This window comes from Saccopteryx leptura, chromosome 4 (genome assembly GCF_036850995.1).
Source record: "Saccopteryx leptura isolate mSacLep1 chromosome 4, mSacLep1_pri_phased_curated, whole genome shotgun sequence".
NCBI lineage: Eukaryota > Metazoa > Chordata > Mammalia > Chiroptera > Emballonuridae > Saccopteryx > Saccopteryx leptura.
Genome location: NC_089506.1, coordinates 170,789,740 through 170,810,119, shown reverse-complemented (window position 1 = coordinate 170,810,119; position 20,380 = coordinate 170,789,740). Strand labels below are relative to the sequence as shown.

General features: G+C 41.3%; 1 protein-coding gene across 1 annotated transcript in view; it reads left to right on the top strand.

Annotated features, from left to right (window-relative positions):
• The window catches only part of MCC (MCC regulator of WNT signaling pathway), a 521,764-nt gene that overhangs the window by 127,619 nt on the left and 373,765 nt on the right, over positions 1-20,380 (top strand). The window contains exon 3 of the mRNA XM_066382027.1: positions 12,647-12,861. Coding sequence (XP_066238124.1) covers positions 12,647-12,861 — 215 coding nt within the window. The remainder of the gene's footprint in view (positions 1-12,646; positions 12,862-20,380) is intronic.

Genomic DNA, 20,380 nt, shown 5'->3' with positions numbered 1-20,380 from the left:
GGCATTTAGGTTTGGGGAGTGACCCAGTACAGGGATCAGGGTAGTTGTCCCCCACAGTCTCGCCCTTTGCCCCCAAGACTACACTCTCCTCTCGCAACTCCAGTTCTCTTGGCGCTCCCCACTCCCAGAGCCCGGATAAGTGGCTGTGAACGAGGTTTTCTGCGCGGTCCCTTTAAGACAGAGCCTGGTTCTGAGAGTTCTGTCTGCCTCACAAACAGTAACCTGGCTCTTCTTTCAGCTAAATACTGTCCATACACTTCTAGTTTCTGGGGCTCCAGGCTGGGATTTTGGTCCTGGAGCTGAGGACCCACAGCTCTCTGGGCAACCCACCCCACTGTGAGAAACCCTCTGGGCCGCCTCTCACTCTGGGAGCCGGGCAGCCCTTTCCGCGTTTATGCCCTTCCTTCCAGTCTTGGTGTGGTTCCTTCGGTAATGCTTGATTATAGATTCCTCTTAGTTTAGTCCAAAGTTGGTTTTTCAAGATGATTGTTCCTAAGTTAAGTTGTAATCCACTTTGGTTCTGGGAGGTGGGAGTCATAACATCCGCCTACTAAAATTGCCATTTTCTCTTCCTAAAAGAGTAACTTAAAAATTTTTTCTACAAAGAACCCTTAGGCCCAGTTTCACTGGCAAGGATTACCTAATATTCAATGAACAAATAATTCGTTTTATATAGACTCACACATCACCTTAATACCAAAACATGACAAGGACAATATAAGAAAGAAAAATTAGCCCTGGCCGGTTGGCTCAGCGGTAGAGCGTCGGCCTAGCGTGCGGAGGACCCGGGTTCGATTCCCGGCCAGGGCACACAGGAGAAGCGCCCATTTGCTTCTCCACCCCTCCGCCGCACTTTCCTCTCTGTCTCTCTCTTCCCCTCCCGCAGCCAAGGCTCCATTGGAGCAAAGATGGCCCGGGCGCTGGGGATGGCTCTGTGGCCTCTGCCCCAGGCGCTAGAGTGGCTCTGGTCGCAATATGGCGACGCCCAGGATGGGCAGAGCATCGCCCCCTGGTGGGCAGAGCGTCGCCCCGTGGTGGGCGTGCCGGGTGGATCCCGGTCGGGCGCATGCGGGAGTCTGTCTGACTGTCTCTCCCCGTTTCCAGCTTCAGAAAAAATGAAAAAAAATTAAAAAAAAAAAAAGAAAGAAAAATTAGAGATCAGTTTTGTTTTTGAACAGAAATGCAAAAATCCTAAACAATTCTGCAAACCCACATTAGTTGTATATAAAAAAGGTATCACATGTTTTCACTGTGTTGGGTTTGTCTTTCGAATGCAAGCTTGGTTTTAAAGTTTAAAAATTAATATTACCCACCACATTTAAAAAATTGAATGAAACATACCAACTTTCCAGAAATAAAAGATAATGTAGTTCTACTTTTTGCTAAAAAGTTGAAATCAGAATCATTTTTTGTATTCCTGTCATTTTCCATTTTGATTAGGCTAATTTTCAGCCTCAAAATATGACCAGCCCTGTCGGCATGCCACCTGAAGGATGTGTGGGATGCTTCTCATCACAGAGCGTAGGCCCAGGTTAATGTTATCCCCGTTCAGTCCATTTCTGGTATCTAAAAATACCCAGGGATTGCTGAATACATTGCCCTTAATATGCCTTGTAAGGGAAAGATAAATTGATTCGAAATTCACTCTCTTCCTTTCTAACCAAAGAAACAAATCTTTTTTTTTTTTTTTAAACTCTAGGCCAGTGGTAGTCAACCTGGTCCCTACCACCCACTAGTGGGCGTTCCAGCTTTCATGGTGGGCAGTAGCGGAGCAACCAAAGTATAAATAAAAAGATAGATTTAACTATAGTATGTTGTTTTATAAAGATTTATTCTGCCGCCTGACCTGTGGTGGCGCAGTGGATAAAGCGTTGACCTGGAAATGCTGAGGTCGCCAGTTTGAAACCCTGGGCTTGCCTGGTCAAGGCACATATGGGAGTTGATGCTTCCAGCTCCTCCCCCCTTCTCTCTCTCTGTCTCTCTCTCCTCTCTCTCCCTCTCTGTCTCTCTCTCTCTCCCTCTCTCTTTCCTCTCTAAAAAAATGAATAAATAAAATAAAATTTAAATTTAAAAAAAAAATTAAAAAAAAAAAAAAAAAGATTTATTCTGCCAAACAGCGAAAATCTGACATAAAGTACTTGGTAAGTAATTATTATTATATGCTTTAACTTGCTGTAACTCTGCTTCATAAATTTTATAAAATAAAGTTACTTCCCTACTTTATAAATCACCATGACTGTGGAACCAGTGGGCGGTTAGAAAATTTTACTACTAACAAATACAAAAGTGGGCGGTAGGTATAAAATGTTGTCTACTCCTGCGCTAGACCATTGATATTACCACCCCAAACCCAAACTACCCTCAGATTCAGGTTAAACTCAGTTAACCCTTCTTTGTTCTACTGCCTGTTCATTTTAACACTTTTCCTAAACTGTCCTTTGAATTTTTTAGCACTGAGTCAACCCTCTTGCTTATTACTTTTATATATCTAGTTGAGACAAGCCAAGAGAATAGTTGCCAAATATTTTTAATTATTTCTTTTGAGTAGAAATGCTTGTATCAGCTGTGCTTTTATAACTATACTATTAACTGCTGAAGGGCACTTTGCCTTTTATATTAAATTTGGTGAACAGAACAATAGAATTTCAAACTGGAGAAGAATTTTAAAGGTTATTTGTTCCAGCTGTCCCTTTGATTGTTTCTAAACTATCTTCCAGTATGAGTTTCAAGCCTATGTTTAATACATCAAGGCTTGGTGAACTTCCTTGTTACAAATGGGATATTAGCCTGACCTGTGGTGGCGCAGTGGATAAAGCATCGACCTAGAAATGCTGAGGTTGCCAGTTCGAAGCCCTGGGCTTGCCTGGTCAAGGCACATATGGGAGTTGATGCTTCCTGCTCCTCCCCCTTCTCTCTCTCTCCCTCTCTGTCTCCTCTCTAAAAATGAATAAATAAATTAAAAAAAAATTAAAAAAAAAAAAAAAAAACAACCAAAAAACAAATGGGATATTAAGCAATATCCACTAATGATGATGATGTGATAAGCACACTTCAGAAAGAAAAATGCATTTCTTTATATCTTTCTCTTTTTTCTGTTTTTAAATTAAAGTGGACATACATTATTATATTAGTTTTAGGTGTACATTGATTAGACATTACATAACATACTAAGTGATCATCCTGATAAAATTCTATTGTTCATATTTTTAATTTTTTTTTCTTCTTAAAGAAGACCCTTTAACATTTTATGTACTACTGATTTGGTGGTGATAAACCCCTTTGGCTTTTTATTGTCTGGAAAGCTTTTATCTGTTCTTTGATAGCTTTGCTGAGTAAAGTAATCTTAGTTGTAGGTCCTTGCTTTTCACCACTTTGATATTTCTTGCCAATCCCTACTGGCCTTCAAAGTTTCTGTTGAGAAATCAGCTGACAGTCCTACAGGAGCTTCCTAGCAGGTAACTGCTTTTAAGATTCTTTCTTTATCTTTGGCATTTTGCATTTTAATTATGAAGTGTCTTAGTATGGATCTCTTTGGGTTCATCTTATTTGAGACTCACTGTACTTCCTGGACTTGAATGTCTTATTTCCTTCACCAAGTTAGGGAAGGTTTTTGTCATTTTTTCAAAGAGGTTTTGATCTCTTGCTTTCTTTCTTCTTTTTCTGTCACCCCCATTATGTGACTGTTGATACATTTGTCCCTGAGGCTCCTTACACTATCATTTTTTTTGGATTCTTTTTTCTTTTTTTTTTTTGTGGGAGAGAGACAGGAACATCAGGCTACTCCTGTATGTGCCCTGACCAGGGAATCGATATGGCAACCTTCATGCTCCAGCGCAACACTCCAATCAATCGAGCTATCCGGCCAGGAATTATTTATTTATTTTTTTTATTCTTTAGAGAGACAGAGAGAGGAAGAGGAAGAGAGAGGAGGTGGAAGAGAAGCATTCATTTGTTATTGCTTCAGTAGTCCATTCTTTGATTGTTTCCCATATGTGCCCTGACTGGGGATTGAAGCCACAACCTTCTTGTTTCAGGATGACACTCTTTTTTTTTTTTTTTTTGTATTTTTCTGAAGCTGGAAACGGGGAGAGACAGTCAGACAGATTCTCGCATGCGCCCTACCGGGATCCACCTGGCACGCCCACCAGGGGGCGACGCTCTGCCCACCAGGGGGCGATGCTCTGCCCCTCCGGGGCGTCGCTCTGTTGCGACCAGAGCCACTCTAGCACCTGGGGCAGTGGCCAAGGAGCCATCCCCAGCGCCCGGGCCATCTTTGCTCCAATGGAGCCTCGGCTGCGGGAGGGGAACAGAGAGACAGAGAGGAAGGAGAGGGGGAGGGGTGGAGAAGAAGCAGATGGGCGCTTCTCCTGTGTGCCCTGGCCGGGAATCAAACCCGGGACTTCTGCACGCCAGGCCGACGCTCTACCACTGAGCCAACCGGCCAGGGCCTCATTTTTTTTTTTTTAATTTTTATTAATTCATTTTAGAGAGGAGAGGGAGTTAGAATGAGAGAGAGAGAGTAAAGGGGGAGGAGCAGGAAGCATCAACTCCCATATATGCCTTGACCAGGCAAGCCCAGGGTTTTGAGCCGGTGACCTCAGTGTTCCAGGTCAACACTTTATCCACTGCGCCACCACAAGTCAGGCAGGATGACACTCTTAACTGACTGAGCTAACTGGCCAGAGCCTGGATTCTATTTTCTTTTTGCTGTTCTGATTATCTTTTGCTTCCTTATATTCCAAATTGCTGATTTGATTCTTGGCTTTATCTACTCTACTGCCGATTCCCTGTAATATAGTCTTCATTTCAGTTAATGTAGTCTTTATTTCCAACTGGTTCTTTTTATGTTTCCTGTCTCTTTGTAAAGTCTCACTAAGTTCATCTACTCTTCCCCTAAGTTCATTGAGCATCCTTATAATCAGTGTATTGAACTCTGCATCTGGTAGATTGCTTGTCTCCATTTTGTTTAGTTCTCTTTCTGGAGCTTTGTTCTGTTCTTTCATTTAGAACATGTTTCTTTGTCTCCTCCTTTTGGCTGCCCACCTATGTTTGTTTCTATATGTTAGGTAGAGCTGCTACATCTCCTGGGCTTGGTAGAGTGGCGTTATATAGTAAGTATCCTGTAGGATCCAGCGGCACAGCCTCCTTGATTACCCGAGCTGGGCACTCCAGGTGTATCCCCATGTGGACTATGTACAGCCTTCTATTGTAGTTGAGCCTTGATTGCTGTTGGCACATCTATGGAAGGGGTTTACCCCAGGCTGATCAACTGCAAAGACTGGCTGGTATCACAAACCACCATGAAGTATAAGCTGTTCAGGGGCCCACCCCACAGAGCAGGACTTAGCTGAGTGTGGCTTTTGAATGTGTCTCTTGTGGAAGTGGTTGGGTGATACTTTGACATGGCCTGAAGCTATCCACCAGGTGCTCTGGTTCTAGGGCCTCTGGGGAAGTACAGGCCAGGGTCAGTTACCACCCGTGTTCTGCCCAGGGCCACTCAACATAAGCTACAAAGCAAACTGCAGATAGTTGCTACTTATACTGGGCTTGGAGGTACCCAGGAGAGGCCAAGCTGTGAGCCAATGCTGCTAGTGCCAGGCCTGAGGCCACTTAGGGAGAGATACAGGGCACAGTGAGGTTGAGTGCTGCTTGTTTGAGAGATTTTATGAAAATCTGAAGCATGAGCTAAGACAGGCCACTCGTATGGAAAAGCCACTGGAAATAGCTTATGTGACCCAAAATTTGGGTAGATGAGGGCCTCAGGGAATCTACTGGGCATGACAAACAGTGTAAGCCAGGTCGATGGTTTAATTAAATATGATGCCCGCCTGTCAGCTCTGTGGGGAGAGGACTTATCATTGGAACAGTGGCCTCTGCCAGCGCTTTTGTCTGGGAGAAAGCTGCCCCCTAGCTCTTACTCTGATGCTGGATAATTCAGTTCCTCCCTGTCTCGGGTGTCTTTCAAACTGCTGGAACAGCACTGGAACCCAGCAGGACTAAATCTGAGTAAGTCTATACACAGGTCCTTGAAGAGGAACTGCTTGGGCCTCCAGCAGCCCAGGATCCCTCAGCCTCAATACCTGCTCGTTTTACAGCCAGAAGTTATGGGGACTTCTCTTCCTGGCACTAAAACCCTGGGTTAGAGAGCCTGGTGTGGGACTGGGACCCCTCGCTCCTCAGGAGGGGCCTTTGCAGCTGAGATATTCCTCCTGGTTTTAAACCACCACATGTAGGTGTGGGACCAGCCAGTTCCATGTCTCTGCCCTTCCTACCAGTCTTGATGTGGCTTTTTAGATATAGGACTAAATTTAATTTCCTAGATGTAGGACTTCCATTTAGCCAGATATAAGGTGGTTCTGAATGGTAGTTCTGTAGTTCAGGTATCATTTTGATGTGGTTGTAGGAGGATGCAAGTACTGTGTTTACTTATGCTACCATCATCTCTTCGTACCTTTTTTTTTTGTCAACAATCTTGGGGTTGGGTAAAAAGGGAGTTACATTTCAAAATGCATGTTCTACTCTATTCCCACTATTTCATTAAATTCAGTACATAATCCCTAGATAGGACATGTCACATGTATTGAGAATAGGCTCACTTTCTGAAAATAGCTGCCAAAGACCAACAAAATGACTTTTATCACTCGGGAGATAACATTATTTACCCCCCCTTAGTAGGACATGTGCTTTCAACTGCTTTTGCTTTTTGTTTTTTCCCAGAAAAAGGATAGGTAGGTTCTATTTATCTATCTTTTCCCACCCAATTTTCCTTGTGACTACAGACACATATTTTAAGACAGTTGGCCCATGTTTGCGATGTAATTTGTGCTGGAAGCAGCTAGAGATCCTCATGAGAGTGTGGCTTCTGAATTTTGTACCACACATTGACATTACTAAATGACTGAAGACTCATATGGTGATTCTGTTCTGGATTAAACTATTTACTGCCGCTTCTGTTGATGTCAATATTATTTAGAAATAGTAAATGTGCTATGACAGGGAAGGCTGACACCTAGCAGCCAAATTGCTCAAATTTTCCCATGCTTCTTTTTATTGGTGTGGTGGTTCTAAATTCAGAACGGTAGCTGCCTCTGGTGTTTTGGAAGGAGTATTTTCTCTCTTGACACTAAGGGTAATAAATTTGGCCATTTTATCTAAATAATTCACATGAATGAAAGATTAATGACCTAAATAGAGACAATATTATAAAATACTATTAATCCAAGTCTCATGACTCCCTAAGCACTCTATATTATCACCTGCCTGTGATATGATGAGATGCCCCAGAATTCACGTGAAAGATGGAAGAGAAAAAACTAGGAGTAGAAAACAGAGGGGTGGCTAGGGTGGCCAAAGCACAGACCTGATGAATAAATCATACCCAGTCTGCTTTTGAGCAGCTGCTGCTGTTGCTGCTAGGCTGTGCAGGTTTCTTTATGGTGCTGGCCTCAAGTTTTGGGGAGGCCAGTTGTCCTCCAGATATAAGAGTTGGCCAAATAGAATAGGGAAGCACAGTCTGTCAGACCCAATAACCAGAGACTTTGACTTACGAATGGAATATTCCATACTTAGGAAAACATAACTTTGGCCCTGACCTACTGAATTGCTTTCATTGTCTTTAACACCAATATTAAGTACAAACTATTGATGAAATTTTAGCCACTGGTTAAGTGCAAAATTCTTTTTTTAAAGAATTAGCAATTTTGCCTGACTGGTGGTGGCACAATGGATAGAGCGTTGACCTGGAAAGCTGAAGTCGCCATTTTGAAACCCGAGGATGCCCTCTTGAGCAAGGACTTTGTGGCTTGAGCACAAGGTCACTGGCTTGAGTTCAGGGTTGCCAAAAAGATTGCCAGTCAGGCACATATGAGAAGCAATCAATGCACAACTAAATGAAACAATGATTTGATGCTTCTCTCTCTCAATTCCTGTCTCCCTCTCTCCCTCTCTTTCTCTCTCTCTCTCAAAATAATAATAATTTTATCCCTGGCTGGATAGCTCAGTTGGAGTATCATCCTGATGTGCAAAAGTTGTGGGTTCCATCCCTGGTCAGGTCACATACAGAAACAGACTGATGTTTCTTTCTTGCTCTCTCTCTCTCTCCCCCTCCTCTATCTAAAAAAATCAAAAATAATAAAATAAAATAATTAGGAAATTTAACAGGTAACTTTCAGAAGCTGGGGAGAGTATACATTTCCCCCATATATTTGTTCTCTACTAAATTTCCAAAATGGGTTCCAAAGAACTAAAACTCTGCCTGACCAGGCGGTGGCGCAGTGGATAGAGCGTTGGACTGGGATGCGGATGACCCAGGTTCGAGACCCCGAGATTGCCAGCTTAATTGCAGGCTCATCTGGCTTGAACAAAGCTCACCAGCTTGGACTCAAGGTCGCTGGCTCGAGCAAGGGGTTACTTGGTCTACTGTAGCCCATGGTCAAGGCACATATGAGAAAGCAATCAATGAACAACTAAGGTGTCGCAACAAAAAACTAATGATTGATGCTTCTCATTTCTCTCCATCCTGTCTGTCTGTCCCTATCTATCCCTCTCTCAGACTCTCTCTGTCTCTGTAAAAAAAAAAAAAAGAACTAAAACTCTAAGGTATAATCAGAAAATTGCTAACATGTGTTGACAAGTTTATCATATGCCAGACATTATCTAATATGTTGTACATATTTTAATCTAATTTAATTTTTACAATACCTCTATGAAGTACATGTTATTGTACCCATTCTAAAGTGAGAAAACTGAAGCTTAGGTTAAAATTACTTGTTTGAGGTCACCTAGTTGGTCATGGTGACTCTTGACTTGACCCCACGCTATCTGACTGACAACAAAACCCCAGCTCTTACCCACTATTCTGTACAAACAAGCAATGTCTACAAGATTAAGCTAAAAGAGAGAAAATGTCCTCCTCTAAACATGGAAAAAATTATTTAGCCATTCATAGGCTGTGGGTAGGACTAAATAAGATCTGTGAGGCCTTTAGAGCAGGGCCTGGCTCCCTGGTGGCCTTGAAAAGATGTTAGGTATCATGATTATTGTTACGTGAAGGTTGGGTGTTCCAAAAGCTTTGGCTTGACTTATTTTCGTAGGGGCTTGCCCGCTGAGAAGGTGGCATAGTGCCTTTGGTGAATAAGCACAATAATTACAAGCCTTGGAGCCAAACCTGGGTGGCACTTTGAGGATGGGATTAAAGCACCAGCATGTAGCTGCCACGCTCTCAGCAGAGCAGGGTTCTCAGCGTTTGGCTGATTTTCTATTCCAGCATTCTCTCTGGAAGCAAATGTTCCCACTGATGCATTTTATGTACAGGTCAAAATGCCACATGTTTCCTATGCTTTTCTGATAAGCAAAACATTTAGAATCTGTGCCCTGTCACCTTTAAACACTAAATATTTTTGGTTTAAAAAAAAGAATACCCCTTCCCCTTACTTCAGAGCACCCTATAGGATTATAGTGATAGAAATGATGGCTCCCTTGATTCTGGGTGTGCAGAGACCTTGAGGCCCAGGGAGTGCTTTGGCCTTTGGTATTGCAAGGATGCCATGCAGTCGGTTTTCTTACTGGCTTAGAAAACACTGCTCAGTGGTTATTATGGATGGAATGTGTGTGTCCCCCTTAAGTATATATGTTGAAGTGCTACGCCTCAACGTGATTGTATTTGGAGATGGGACTATTGAGAAATAATTAGAATGAGATGAGGTCATAATGATGAGGGCCTTGTGTTGGGATTAGTGTCTTTATTTGAGGAGACATCAAAGAACCTAGTGGGCATGGGGGACAATGGAGCTGTAATGGTGTCCATGTTATAAAAAGAAAGCACAGCCATCTCCACAGGTCCAACAGACTTTTTGAGGTTAGCAAGGGAGTGAAGAGAGGCTGACTCAGAGCCTAGAAATGTCATTACCGTCCTGCTTCAAAGAGCAAAAGAAAGACGATTACCAAACCTACATTTTTTTGAAGTTTTTTCAATGAGATCATCCAATTAAATGACGAATTTTTGCCTCAAGAATGTTGGTTTTCATTCAGAAAAATCTGACATGAAAACACATTAAAACAAAGTAATGGGAATAGTCCACTGTATTTTCAAAAATGCACTTCCCAATTTGAGGTCCATTTGTACGAGTGCTAATAGGATTGACTTGACGCCCAGCAGAAGACCTAAGTTCCTCAGCATCACTTCAGCCAAACGTGTAGGGTAATCGCGTGGGGGCCTTTTGATGTTGCTGACTAACGTGGAGCTTGGCTAACCTGACTATATGACTCTGCCAGAAACTGTGGTTAGGTCTTAATACAGCAGAATAAATTCAAATGAAGCTTCTGTGGGTCGTCTGTCCCTGAACTGTTGTATTTTATTATGTGAAAATGAGGCTTTCTGTTTGCGTAAAGAAAAGGCTTACGTGTATAATTTCTTTTGATTTTAAAAGTTAATCTCTGTCTCCCGGTTAAGAAGTGAAACCCTGTAGTCCTACAGCTGTGGGTAATTCAGCAATGCATCCAGTTAATGTATATTAAATGCCTGACATGGCACAGGCTATGTGCAAGGTACTGGGGATACTGGGGTAAAACATACGGCAAGGGCCCAACCCCTGTGCTTATTTGTCTTAGTTTTGAAATATAAAGCCATCTGTGATTCAACCCATTTTCAACTCTGACCTCACTCAGGCTTCTTGCCACATGTTGCTGAGCTGGGACAGAGAAGGGGAGGCAGCTAGATGATGACAGAGATCATTTGAAGGAGCGGGGGGAGGAAGTACTGGCATTTTTCAGTCTATATTGAAGGACGGCAAAACTGCCCTTGCAGTACAGTTAACAGACTTTGATATTAACGTGAACTTTGAGTACTGTATGTGCAGACAGAGTGACAGAGCTGTCTGCTGTGGTACAACCACGGGCCACCCGCTCTGTAGCGCTGTACAGTAAGAGGGCTGGCAGACCAACTGCAGGTCAGCAGAACGCGGGCAGTGAAGGAAAACCGTCTGACATGGTCTCAGACAAGACAGTTTCTCAAGGCAAATTGATTTAATTCACCAGTGCCAAATAAGGAGAGATTGGACATTTGTATCAGAACCTACTATACATAATTTGCAATTTCCTATATGTAATTATATTCAGGTAAATTGCAGAGAAATCTGTGTATGTTCTCATTTTGTAATACAAATTAAATCACTTTAATGGATCCCTTTTTTTGTCATTAAAAGTCATGTATTAAGGAACACTTTGTAAAGCACATGATTGCCCAGTATGCTGTACGCCTGAAACCTATTACAAAATAATATTGAATGTAAACTGTAACTGAAAAATAAAACTTAAAGATCTTTTCCAAAAAAAAAAAAAAAAATCACGTGGTTAAAACCCACCAAAATGAAAACTGCTCAGGCAGGGACTACCGTTTACTGTACTCACTACTCTTCCCGGGACCTGCCCGGTGACTGTGTGGACTCCTTTGCCATGGCTTCTGGCTGCTCAGGCCTCTTGACCCTATGTTTGAGGGAAAGGTCTGTCCTTACAAATCCCAGATCACCAGCAAGAAAACAAATCTCCCAGCCTCTCATGTGATCCAGGCTCCACTAACCAGCCGCACCCACAAGGGACTTCTACTCGGTAATGAACAACACAAGGAAGCGAACCTCACCCAAAACCTATTTTATTTTTCAGTAAAAGTGAGGACTGAAGCAAAAGGCATTTTCCTTCAGTACACTTTCCCTGAATATTCCCCACCCCTCTCCAGGGGACTGAGTTAGTTACATCTCCTCTAGGTCTACTTTTTTTATTATGCTTTCCCATTGTATTATAATTATTAGCATATTTTATTAGGTTGCAATCTGCTATAATATATAAGGTAACGTTAGCTGCTCTCACAAACAAACCAAAAATATATGGTGAATCAAACACAAAAGAAGTTTCCCTTTCCTAATCATATAAAGTCAAAACAGAGTGCCTGGGATCAGCAGACAACCCTGCTACAGGAGGTAATCCAGGGATCCTGACATTTTCCATCCGTCCCACAGAGCTTCCCAGGGGCCTTTGCCCATCTGAACGAGGCCTGAAGGCAAAGGGCATGGAGAGTCACACATTTGGGTGGAGGGGCGTATGAGCCAGGGCCCGAAGTGATGCTTACCTCTTCTAATCACACTATCTGAGTTCAGCTGCATGGCTACTATCTATCCCTGGCAGATACAGTCTGGCCTCCTGTGGCTTCTTCCAGTTAAGAGTACATCAACACCGAAACTTATGATAAAGTGCCATATCTTAACTTTGTATCTTGTCACTGGTTTCTTTCTGCCTCTGCTAAAAAAAAAAGAATGACAGTCAGAAGCCTCATCCTCCAGTAACGCTGCATCAATCACAGACAGAGGTGATTCCAATCTGAATTCCCTTTTCTTGGCTCCCCAGTGCTTTCTGGCTGGGATGGGGGCACATATTCATTGGGTAGCTATTTCTGCATGCTTTTATTTAAAACTGCTTTTATCTCCGGGCTCCCCATGTGTTCATTTGAAAGGAAAAGTGCTTAGCGTGCAGCCTGGGCACCACATGTGTTCTGGCTTGCTGGCACATGGAAGTGTTAGAAGGTTCCAAATCATTGCCTACTGGCCACCCACCGGCAAATGACAGAAGCATCTTTTTATTCTCCGGCCTCTCCTAGGTGCCTTATCAGCGGCCAGGGAGAGCTGGGAATACGACTCAGGTGCCAGGGACCTCCAGAGCCCGGACTTGCAGAGTCAGCCAGCCCTGCAGAAGCTTCTTGAGTATGGCGGAAGCTCTTTGCACCAGCAGACCACTGCGCTCCACAAACTGCTCACGCAGGCCCCGCATTTTGGCAGCTCTATAGGAGGAAGCTACCTGGAACTAGCCAACACAGTGAGTGCTTTCTGGTCCACAGAACATACCTTTAGGCCTATGTGTATTCCAAGGCAAATATTTTAATTTTGAGCTCCAGGGGACATATCAGGTATTGTCTTTTTTATTTATCTAATGAACATTGTACTGGTTCCAGTATTGCTAATAATGTTAACTGCTCCAAACACTTATGGTTGGTGAATTTTCTCATTATTAAGAATAGAATGGACTCCTAATGTGTTTTTGGTCTGTAATTTGTACAGATTTAATTACTAGAATATCAATAACAGCTTTTCCACAACTAGAATACTTCTGTGTTAGCAAACATTACAAATTAATAGGATATAATCCTTTCTGTTTTCTAATTTGGACTTTGCTCATTTGTACTTTTAAAATATTTTCTGTTGAAAACTATGGTGCACCCTGGCCAGATGGCTGTGTTGGTTAGAGCATCGTCCTGAGGCACAGAGGTTCTTGGTTCAATCCCTGGTCAGGGCACATACAGAAACAAATCCATGTTCCTCTCTCTCTCTCTCTCTTTTCTTTTCCTGCTGAAATTAATAAATAAAAATTAAAAAACAAAAAGAAAAAAATTTTATAGAAAACTATGGCACAATTTATAAGAATTTAATTTTGCTTAGTTTAACTTTCCTTTTTACCTTAGAGTGAATCATTACCATGATGACTTCTGGGTGAAAAACTATTGCCTTCCCTTTTAAGTTACCTCTGAGGAGTGAGGGTAGGTGGCTGGTGGACCATTCTGGGTGATGTGCAGACAGTTTTAAATTGCGATTGCTATCCAGCCACTGTGGGAAAGCTCCATACCCACCTTGCTTGTTGACACTGAACTTTGAGTGGTGTAATAAGTATCCTGACCACTTCACTTATCTTATGTATATTTACAATCTGTTTTGATGTAGAGTAGTGGTTCTCAGGCTTTTTGTGTTTGAGGAACATTTTCTAACTCAGACATTTTTGGTGACAGGTCTGAAGGAACTAATAATTCTACTTGTGCCAACAATAATTAAAATACAATCATTAGACAAATCTCAATTAAAGAACATTCCATAAAACACCTGACCAGTACTCCTTGAAACAGTCAAGGACATCAAAAGCAAGAAAAGTCTGAGAAAAAGAAACCGTCACAGCTTAGAGGAGCCAAGGGAGATATGACAACTAAATGTAATGTGGTCCCCTGAATGGGACATTAGGTACAAGCTAAGGAAACCTGCATAAATTATGCATAATAACATATCTATAGTGACTCATTAATTATGATAATTATACCACAATTTGTTGCTTTTAGAACATAAAAAATATGACTTCTTCCCTTCTACTTTCTGAATTTCACATAGACTGTCTCTTGTGGCCACACAGAACCTTACAGGAAAGAGAACTCTAGGAAACAGTTCCAGCTTGGCTAAGCTGACTTAGTACCAGGCCACCCCAGAGTGGCAGCTGAGCTGCCAGTGCAGGCTGAGCCTTCCTCACAAAGCCGTGGGCGGAGCAGGGAGACACTTTAGGTCAGTGAAACAGAGGCCATGGGGAAGATGCGCCCTGTTCGCAGATGTATTTTCTCTCTCAAGATTTGTATTTCAGGGAAGAGTGCAAATATAAATGGAATTGTTACAGAATCTAAGTAGTGACATACTGTATTTAAGTATTATAAAATATAAAAATAACTAATTTTTGCTTTCTAGCTACAATACTAACAAATTCCTGAACAAAATATCAATTTTTTGATAGATCCTTCCAGGAAAGCTACTTGTTTTTTATAAGTATACTTGATCAACTTTATTGATCTTTATTAATAAAAATATTAATTAATGTTAATTAAATGCGACTATACTATACAAGAAGACATGTACAAGATATAAAGTATTTGGCCTGACCAGGCGGTGGCGCAGTTGCTAGAGCGTCAGACTGGGATGTAGAGGACCCGGGTTCGAGACTCCGGGGTCGCCAGCTTGAGCGCGGGCTCTTCTGGTTTGAGGAAAAGCCCACCAGCTTGAACCCAAGGTCGCTGGCTCGAGCAAGGGACTACTCGGTCTGCTGAAGGCCTGCGGCATGTATGAGAGAGCAATCAATGAACAACTAAGGTGTTACAATGCGCAATGAAAAACTAATGATTGATGCTTCTCATCTCTCTCCGTTCCTGTCTGTCTGTCCCTGTCTATCCCTCTCTCTGACTCTCTCTCTGTCTCTGTAAAAAAAAAAAAAAAAAAAAAAAAAAATATATATATATATATATATATATATATATATATAAAATAAAGATATAAAGTATTTGAATCAATACAGAAAGTTAACTAAAGGTTGGTTATCATTTATCTCCCCTTCCGTCCTCATTTAAAGGTCTTCACCCAATTTTTTTAATATATCCTTGAATTGCTTTTAATATAGGGAACTTTCCATTTCTTCTTTTGTAATTTTAAGATGTTATAATCATCACAGTACTTGACAAACTTGGGATTACAATATTGAAAACTTTGGTCAGGAGGATGTGTTCTGTCTGCCTTTGTGATTGTAGCAAAGCTGATTGTATTGGAAGCTCTCTCTCCTCTGGGCATTATTCAGAATTAAGAACAAGAAATTATTTAGCATAGGGCATGCTTATTATCCTTTAGATTTTCATAAAATTGTGACAATACAAATAAAATACTGCATTTTTGAGAGTGGCTGTGGAAGGCTTTAGAATATAGTATTGCTAAAAAAATTTCAGAATCTCAAACTGTCACTTTCAAGTGATTGAAGCTGAATTTCAATCAATAAATTTGGTTAGATACAGAGAGACAAATACGCCTGGCTTTTTGTTGTTAGTCATCTCAAGTGCTAGCTATCGCTGGGGAAATACACTGTTTCAAGAGTTTCCCCTGACATTTCTAATGATGATGTTGCTCCATTTCTACCTGGGTGAAGACAAATGGTGTCTGCCTTCTGCGGCCTGCTACTCAAGGCCCGTTTCCTTTAGAATCCTTCAGACAATCTGGTTTCAACTTGGCCCCTTTTCTGATTTAATTTTGCACTTAGAGTGTTTTTGCAGAAGTGATTTACATTATTTTAAAGGGGTTGGGGGAGACAGTTATGAGCTGTGCTAATAGAAGTAAATGAATTTAAAACTGGACATAGCAAGTTTTGCAACTCTGTTTATCCAATAGCTCAAGCAGCTTTTTTTCTTTAGGCTGTAACATCTGAGTATTTGAATTTGAATTAAAATTATGTCTATTGCCATGCAAATCTATATCATCATAGTTATTAATGTAACTCATTATTAACTAAATTTTATTTGATGCAGAGTCCATAGTTATTTTACTTTAGGAAACACTTCAAATCTGTACATTTCAGCCAATACAGAAAAACCTTCAAAATGTGTGCGAATAAATAAGGAATGTGCGTGGTAGTGGCAAAATAGATAAGCATCTTCTTCTTGGTTTAACCACTTGGCCAACTTCATAAAGACTGATTTATTAAAAAGTCTTCACAAGTATTTTTTCTTTTTAAAAATTTTTTATTAAATTTATTGGGGTGACACTGGTTAATAAAATTACAGTTTTCAGGTGTGCAGCTCTATAATACATCATCTGTGTATTGCATTGTGTGTTCACTACGCCAAGTCCAGTCTCCTCCATCACCATCTCTCCCCCCCTCTATTCTCTACAACTCCCCACCGACCCTCCCTGCCCTCCTGCAGTCCCCACACTGTTGTCTGTGTTATAAGGTTTCTTTTTCTTGCTTAATTCCTTCACCTTTTTCACCCAGCCCCCAAATCACAATCCCTTCTGATAGCTGTCAGTCTGTTCTCTGTATCTATGAGTCTGTTTCTATTTTTTGTTAGTTTATTTTGCTCATTAGATTCCACATATAAGTGAAATCATATGGTACTTGTCTTCCTCTGCCTGGCTTATTTCACTTAGCATAATACTCTCCAGGTCCATCCATGCTGTAGCAAAAGGTAAAAATTCTTCCTTCTTTTTTACAGCTTAGTAGTATTTCATTTTGTAAATGTACCACAGCTTTTTTTATCCATTCATCTACTAATGGGCATTTGGGCTGCTTCCAAATCTAGAGTATCGTACATAATGTTATATTGAACATAGGAGTGCATATATTCTTCAAACTAGTATTTTGGGTTTCTTTAGATATAGTCACAGAAGTAGAATTGCTGGGTTAAGACAGTTTCATATTTTATTTTTGAGTTAACTTCATACTGCCTTCCATATATATATATGCGTGTGTATATGTAAGTGTGTATATATATATATATATACACATATATATACTGCCTTCCATATATATATATAATATATATGCTGTCTACAAGAGATTCACCTCAGCAATACTTATATATGACTAAACAGACTTTAAAACAAAACAAAACAAAAGCTATTGTAATAGGCCCTGGCCAGTTGGCTCAGCGGTAGAGCGTCGGCCTGGCGTGTAGAAGTCCCGGGTTCGATTCCCGGCCAGGGCACACAGGAGAAGCGCCCATCTGCTTCTCCACCCCTCCCCCTCTCCTTCCTCTCTGTCTCTCTCTTCCCCTCCCTCAGCCAGCCGAGGCTCCATTGGAGCAAAGATGGCCCGGGCGCTGGGGATGGCTCTGTGGCCTCTGCCTCAGGCGCTAGAATGGCTCTGGATGCAACAGAGTGACGCCCCCTGGTGGGCATGCCGGGTGGATCCCGGTCGGGCGCATGCGGGAATCTGTCTGATTGCCTCCCGTTTCCAGCTTCGGGAAAATGAAAAAGAAAAAAAAAAAAAAAAAAACTATTGTAATAGACACAAAGAACGACAGACACTACATAATGATAAAGGGAGCAATTCAACAAGAGGATATAAACCTTTGTAAACATTTATGCACCCAACATAGGAACACCTAAATATGTAAAGCAAATCTTGATTGACATAAAGGGAAAGATTGACAGCAATACAGTCATCATAGGGTATTTTAACACCCAATTAACATCAATGGATAAATCTTTCAGACAGAAAACCAACAAGGAAACTGCAGCCTTAAATGACACTAGATCAGCTGGATTTAATTGATCTTCAAAGCATTTCACTCCAAAGCAGCAGAATATACATTTTTTCAAGTGCATGTGGAACATTTTGTAAAATATACCACATGTTAGGACACAAAATAAGTCTCACTAAATTTAAGAATGTTGAAATCACATCAAGCATCTCTCTGACCATAATTGTGTGAAACTAAAAATCAATCACAAATCTTTTTTAATCTCTAAAATACTCTTCAATTATAAATTTGAGATTAAATTCTAACATTCTACTGAAGTCACAGTACTCTTTAGGAAGAACTTTTATTTGACAATGTTTTTGTTTTATCTTTATTTGTAAAAACAAAGATGCTCTTAAAGGATTGATTGTTGCTGTTACAATCATTGCTATTATTAGCACTAACAAAATCTGTAGGCTCTGTAATTAATTGATTGTTATTGGGTTTTTTTTCTGGAGAGGTTCTGTGCTCTTCTTTAGCAGAATCTGAGCTTCCTCTCACTTTTTTTCCCTATGCTCTTAGTTTAGCTTCTGTTTCCTCCATGGCTTTGTCACAAATGGAAGGACTGAATAACTTATATAATGGCTGGAGGAATCTGATTCTTTCTTCCCTACACTCTATTCATATTGTGAAGAGATAATATGAGTCTTCTTACCAACAAATTATCATCAATCAGACATACCACTCTTCAGAAGCTTTTAATCTTGGCAATGAACATAATAACCTGTACAGCAGATGTTTGTATTACAAGAGAACAGTGGCTCCCAGATATTGCAATTTCATGGACCAGTAACATTTCAAAATATTGAAACTTGCCAACTTTCTATCAAAAAAGTCAACCTACTTACTGTCTAACATCACCATCATATCATGAAAGAAAGGATTTTTTGCCACAAAAGGTAGGTAGGTATCTCTAAGTAAGTAAATAAGTGGAAAAAAATGTTAACTTCATGAAAGAATTCACATTTGTTTTTTGTTTTTCACATTTCTCCGTTAACTGATGGGAATCTTGGCATGCATGACGCCCTCCAGAAGAATAGCTAAGGATGTGGATTTTAATGACATAACTCTGTTTATGCTCTTTTGTCTGACTTTGGACAAGTTCTTTAACCTCTTTCAGTCTCTGCATTTTCCTAAAATTACAATAATAGTACACCCGTAATAAGGTTGTCATGGGAATTAAACAAGATAATGCATAGAAGGTGCTTGTGCAAGTGGGTGCTCATTAAATAATAGTGGTTGCTAGTGCTGCTTTCCACATCTAATTATCAGAAACAAATCTGGAGAGTAACAAATGGATAAGTTTGGGGTACAATTTGGAAACAAACTTCTAAAAGTTTGAAGAAATGAGATGCTCAAGCACATTTCAGGATATTCACTGAGCACGTTTTATGAACTAGGATCTATGAACGATGTCATTAAAAATTATGCTGAATAATGTCAACATCAGAAACTTCCAAACCTGTGAGATTTTTTTTTTTTTTTGTAAGAGGAGGGGAGGCAGAGACAGTCTCCCGCATTGGCCCTGACTGGGATCCACCTGGCAAGCCACCATGGGGCGATGCTCTGCCCATCTGGGGCCCTTGCTTTGTTGCAGCCAGAGCCATTTTTTTAGCGCCTGAGACAGAGGCCATGGAGCCATCCTCAGCACCCAGGGCCAACTCGCTCCATGGAACCCTGGTTGCAGAAGGGGAGGAGGGAAGAGAGAGAGGGGGGGGAGGAGTGGAGAAGCAGATGGTTGCTTCTTTGTGTGCCCTGGCCAGGACTCAAATCTAGGACATCCACACACTGGGCTGACAATCTACCACTGAGCCAACCGGCCAGGGATTCAAACCTGTAAGAATTTTTATGAGTTTATTTGAGCCAAACTGTTGACAATTGGTGGGAAACAAAGTCTCAACAGATTGAGAAAATGCTCCTGAAAATGTCAGTTTTACCACTTATTTGATATATCAGAACCAAAGGGGGAGATGTAAGGGGTTATAGGAAACCCATTGGTGATAGATTAGGAGGCAGGAGAAAGCAAAGCGGGGAAATCTTTGGGGTTAGATAAAAAGTAAAAATGTATATACTCAAACTTTTTTTACATAGGCAGGCATGAGATAGTTAACAATGAGGGGATTTATGGTTTCTGCTCTGGTGGGATGACTGCAACCTAACTGGGAAGGAAAAGATCGCTCTTACATTTAAAGATATGTTATCAGTTGTGTTATTGTATATACAAAAGACAACAGCCAAGGTCAATTAAGGTAAGCATTGAACTTTGTTAGAGAAAAATAACTCCCTAGAAAATGACTACCCGGCCCTGGCCGGTTGGCTCAGCGGTAGAGCGTTGGCCTGGCGTGCGGGGGCCCCGGGTTCGATTCCCGGCCAGGGCACATAGGAGAAGCGCCCATTTGCTTCTCCACCCCCCCCCCTCCTTCCTCTCTGTCTCTCTCTTCCCCTCCCGCAGCCAAGGCTCCATTGGAGCAAAGATGGCCCGGGCGCTGGGGAGGGCTCCTTGGCCTCTGCCCTAGGCGCTAGAGTGGCTCT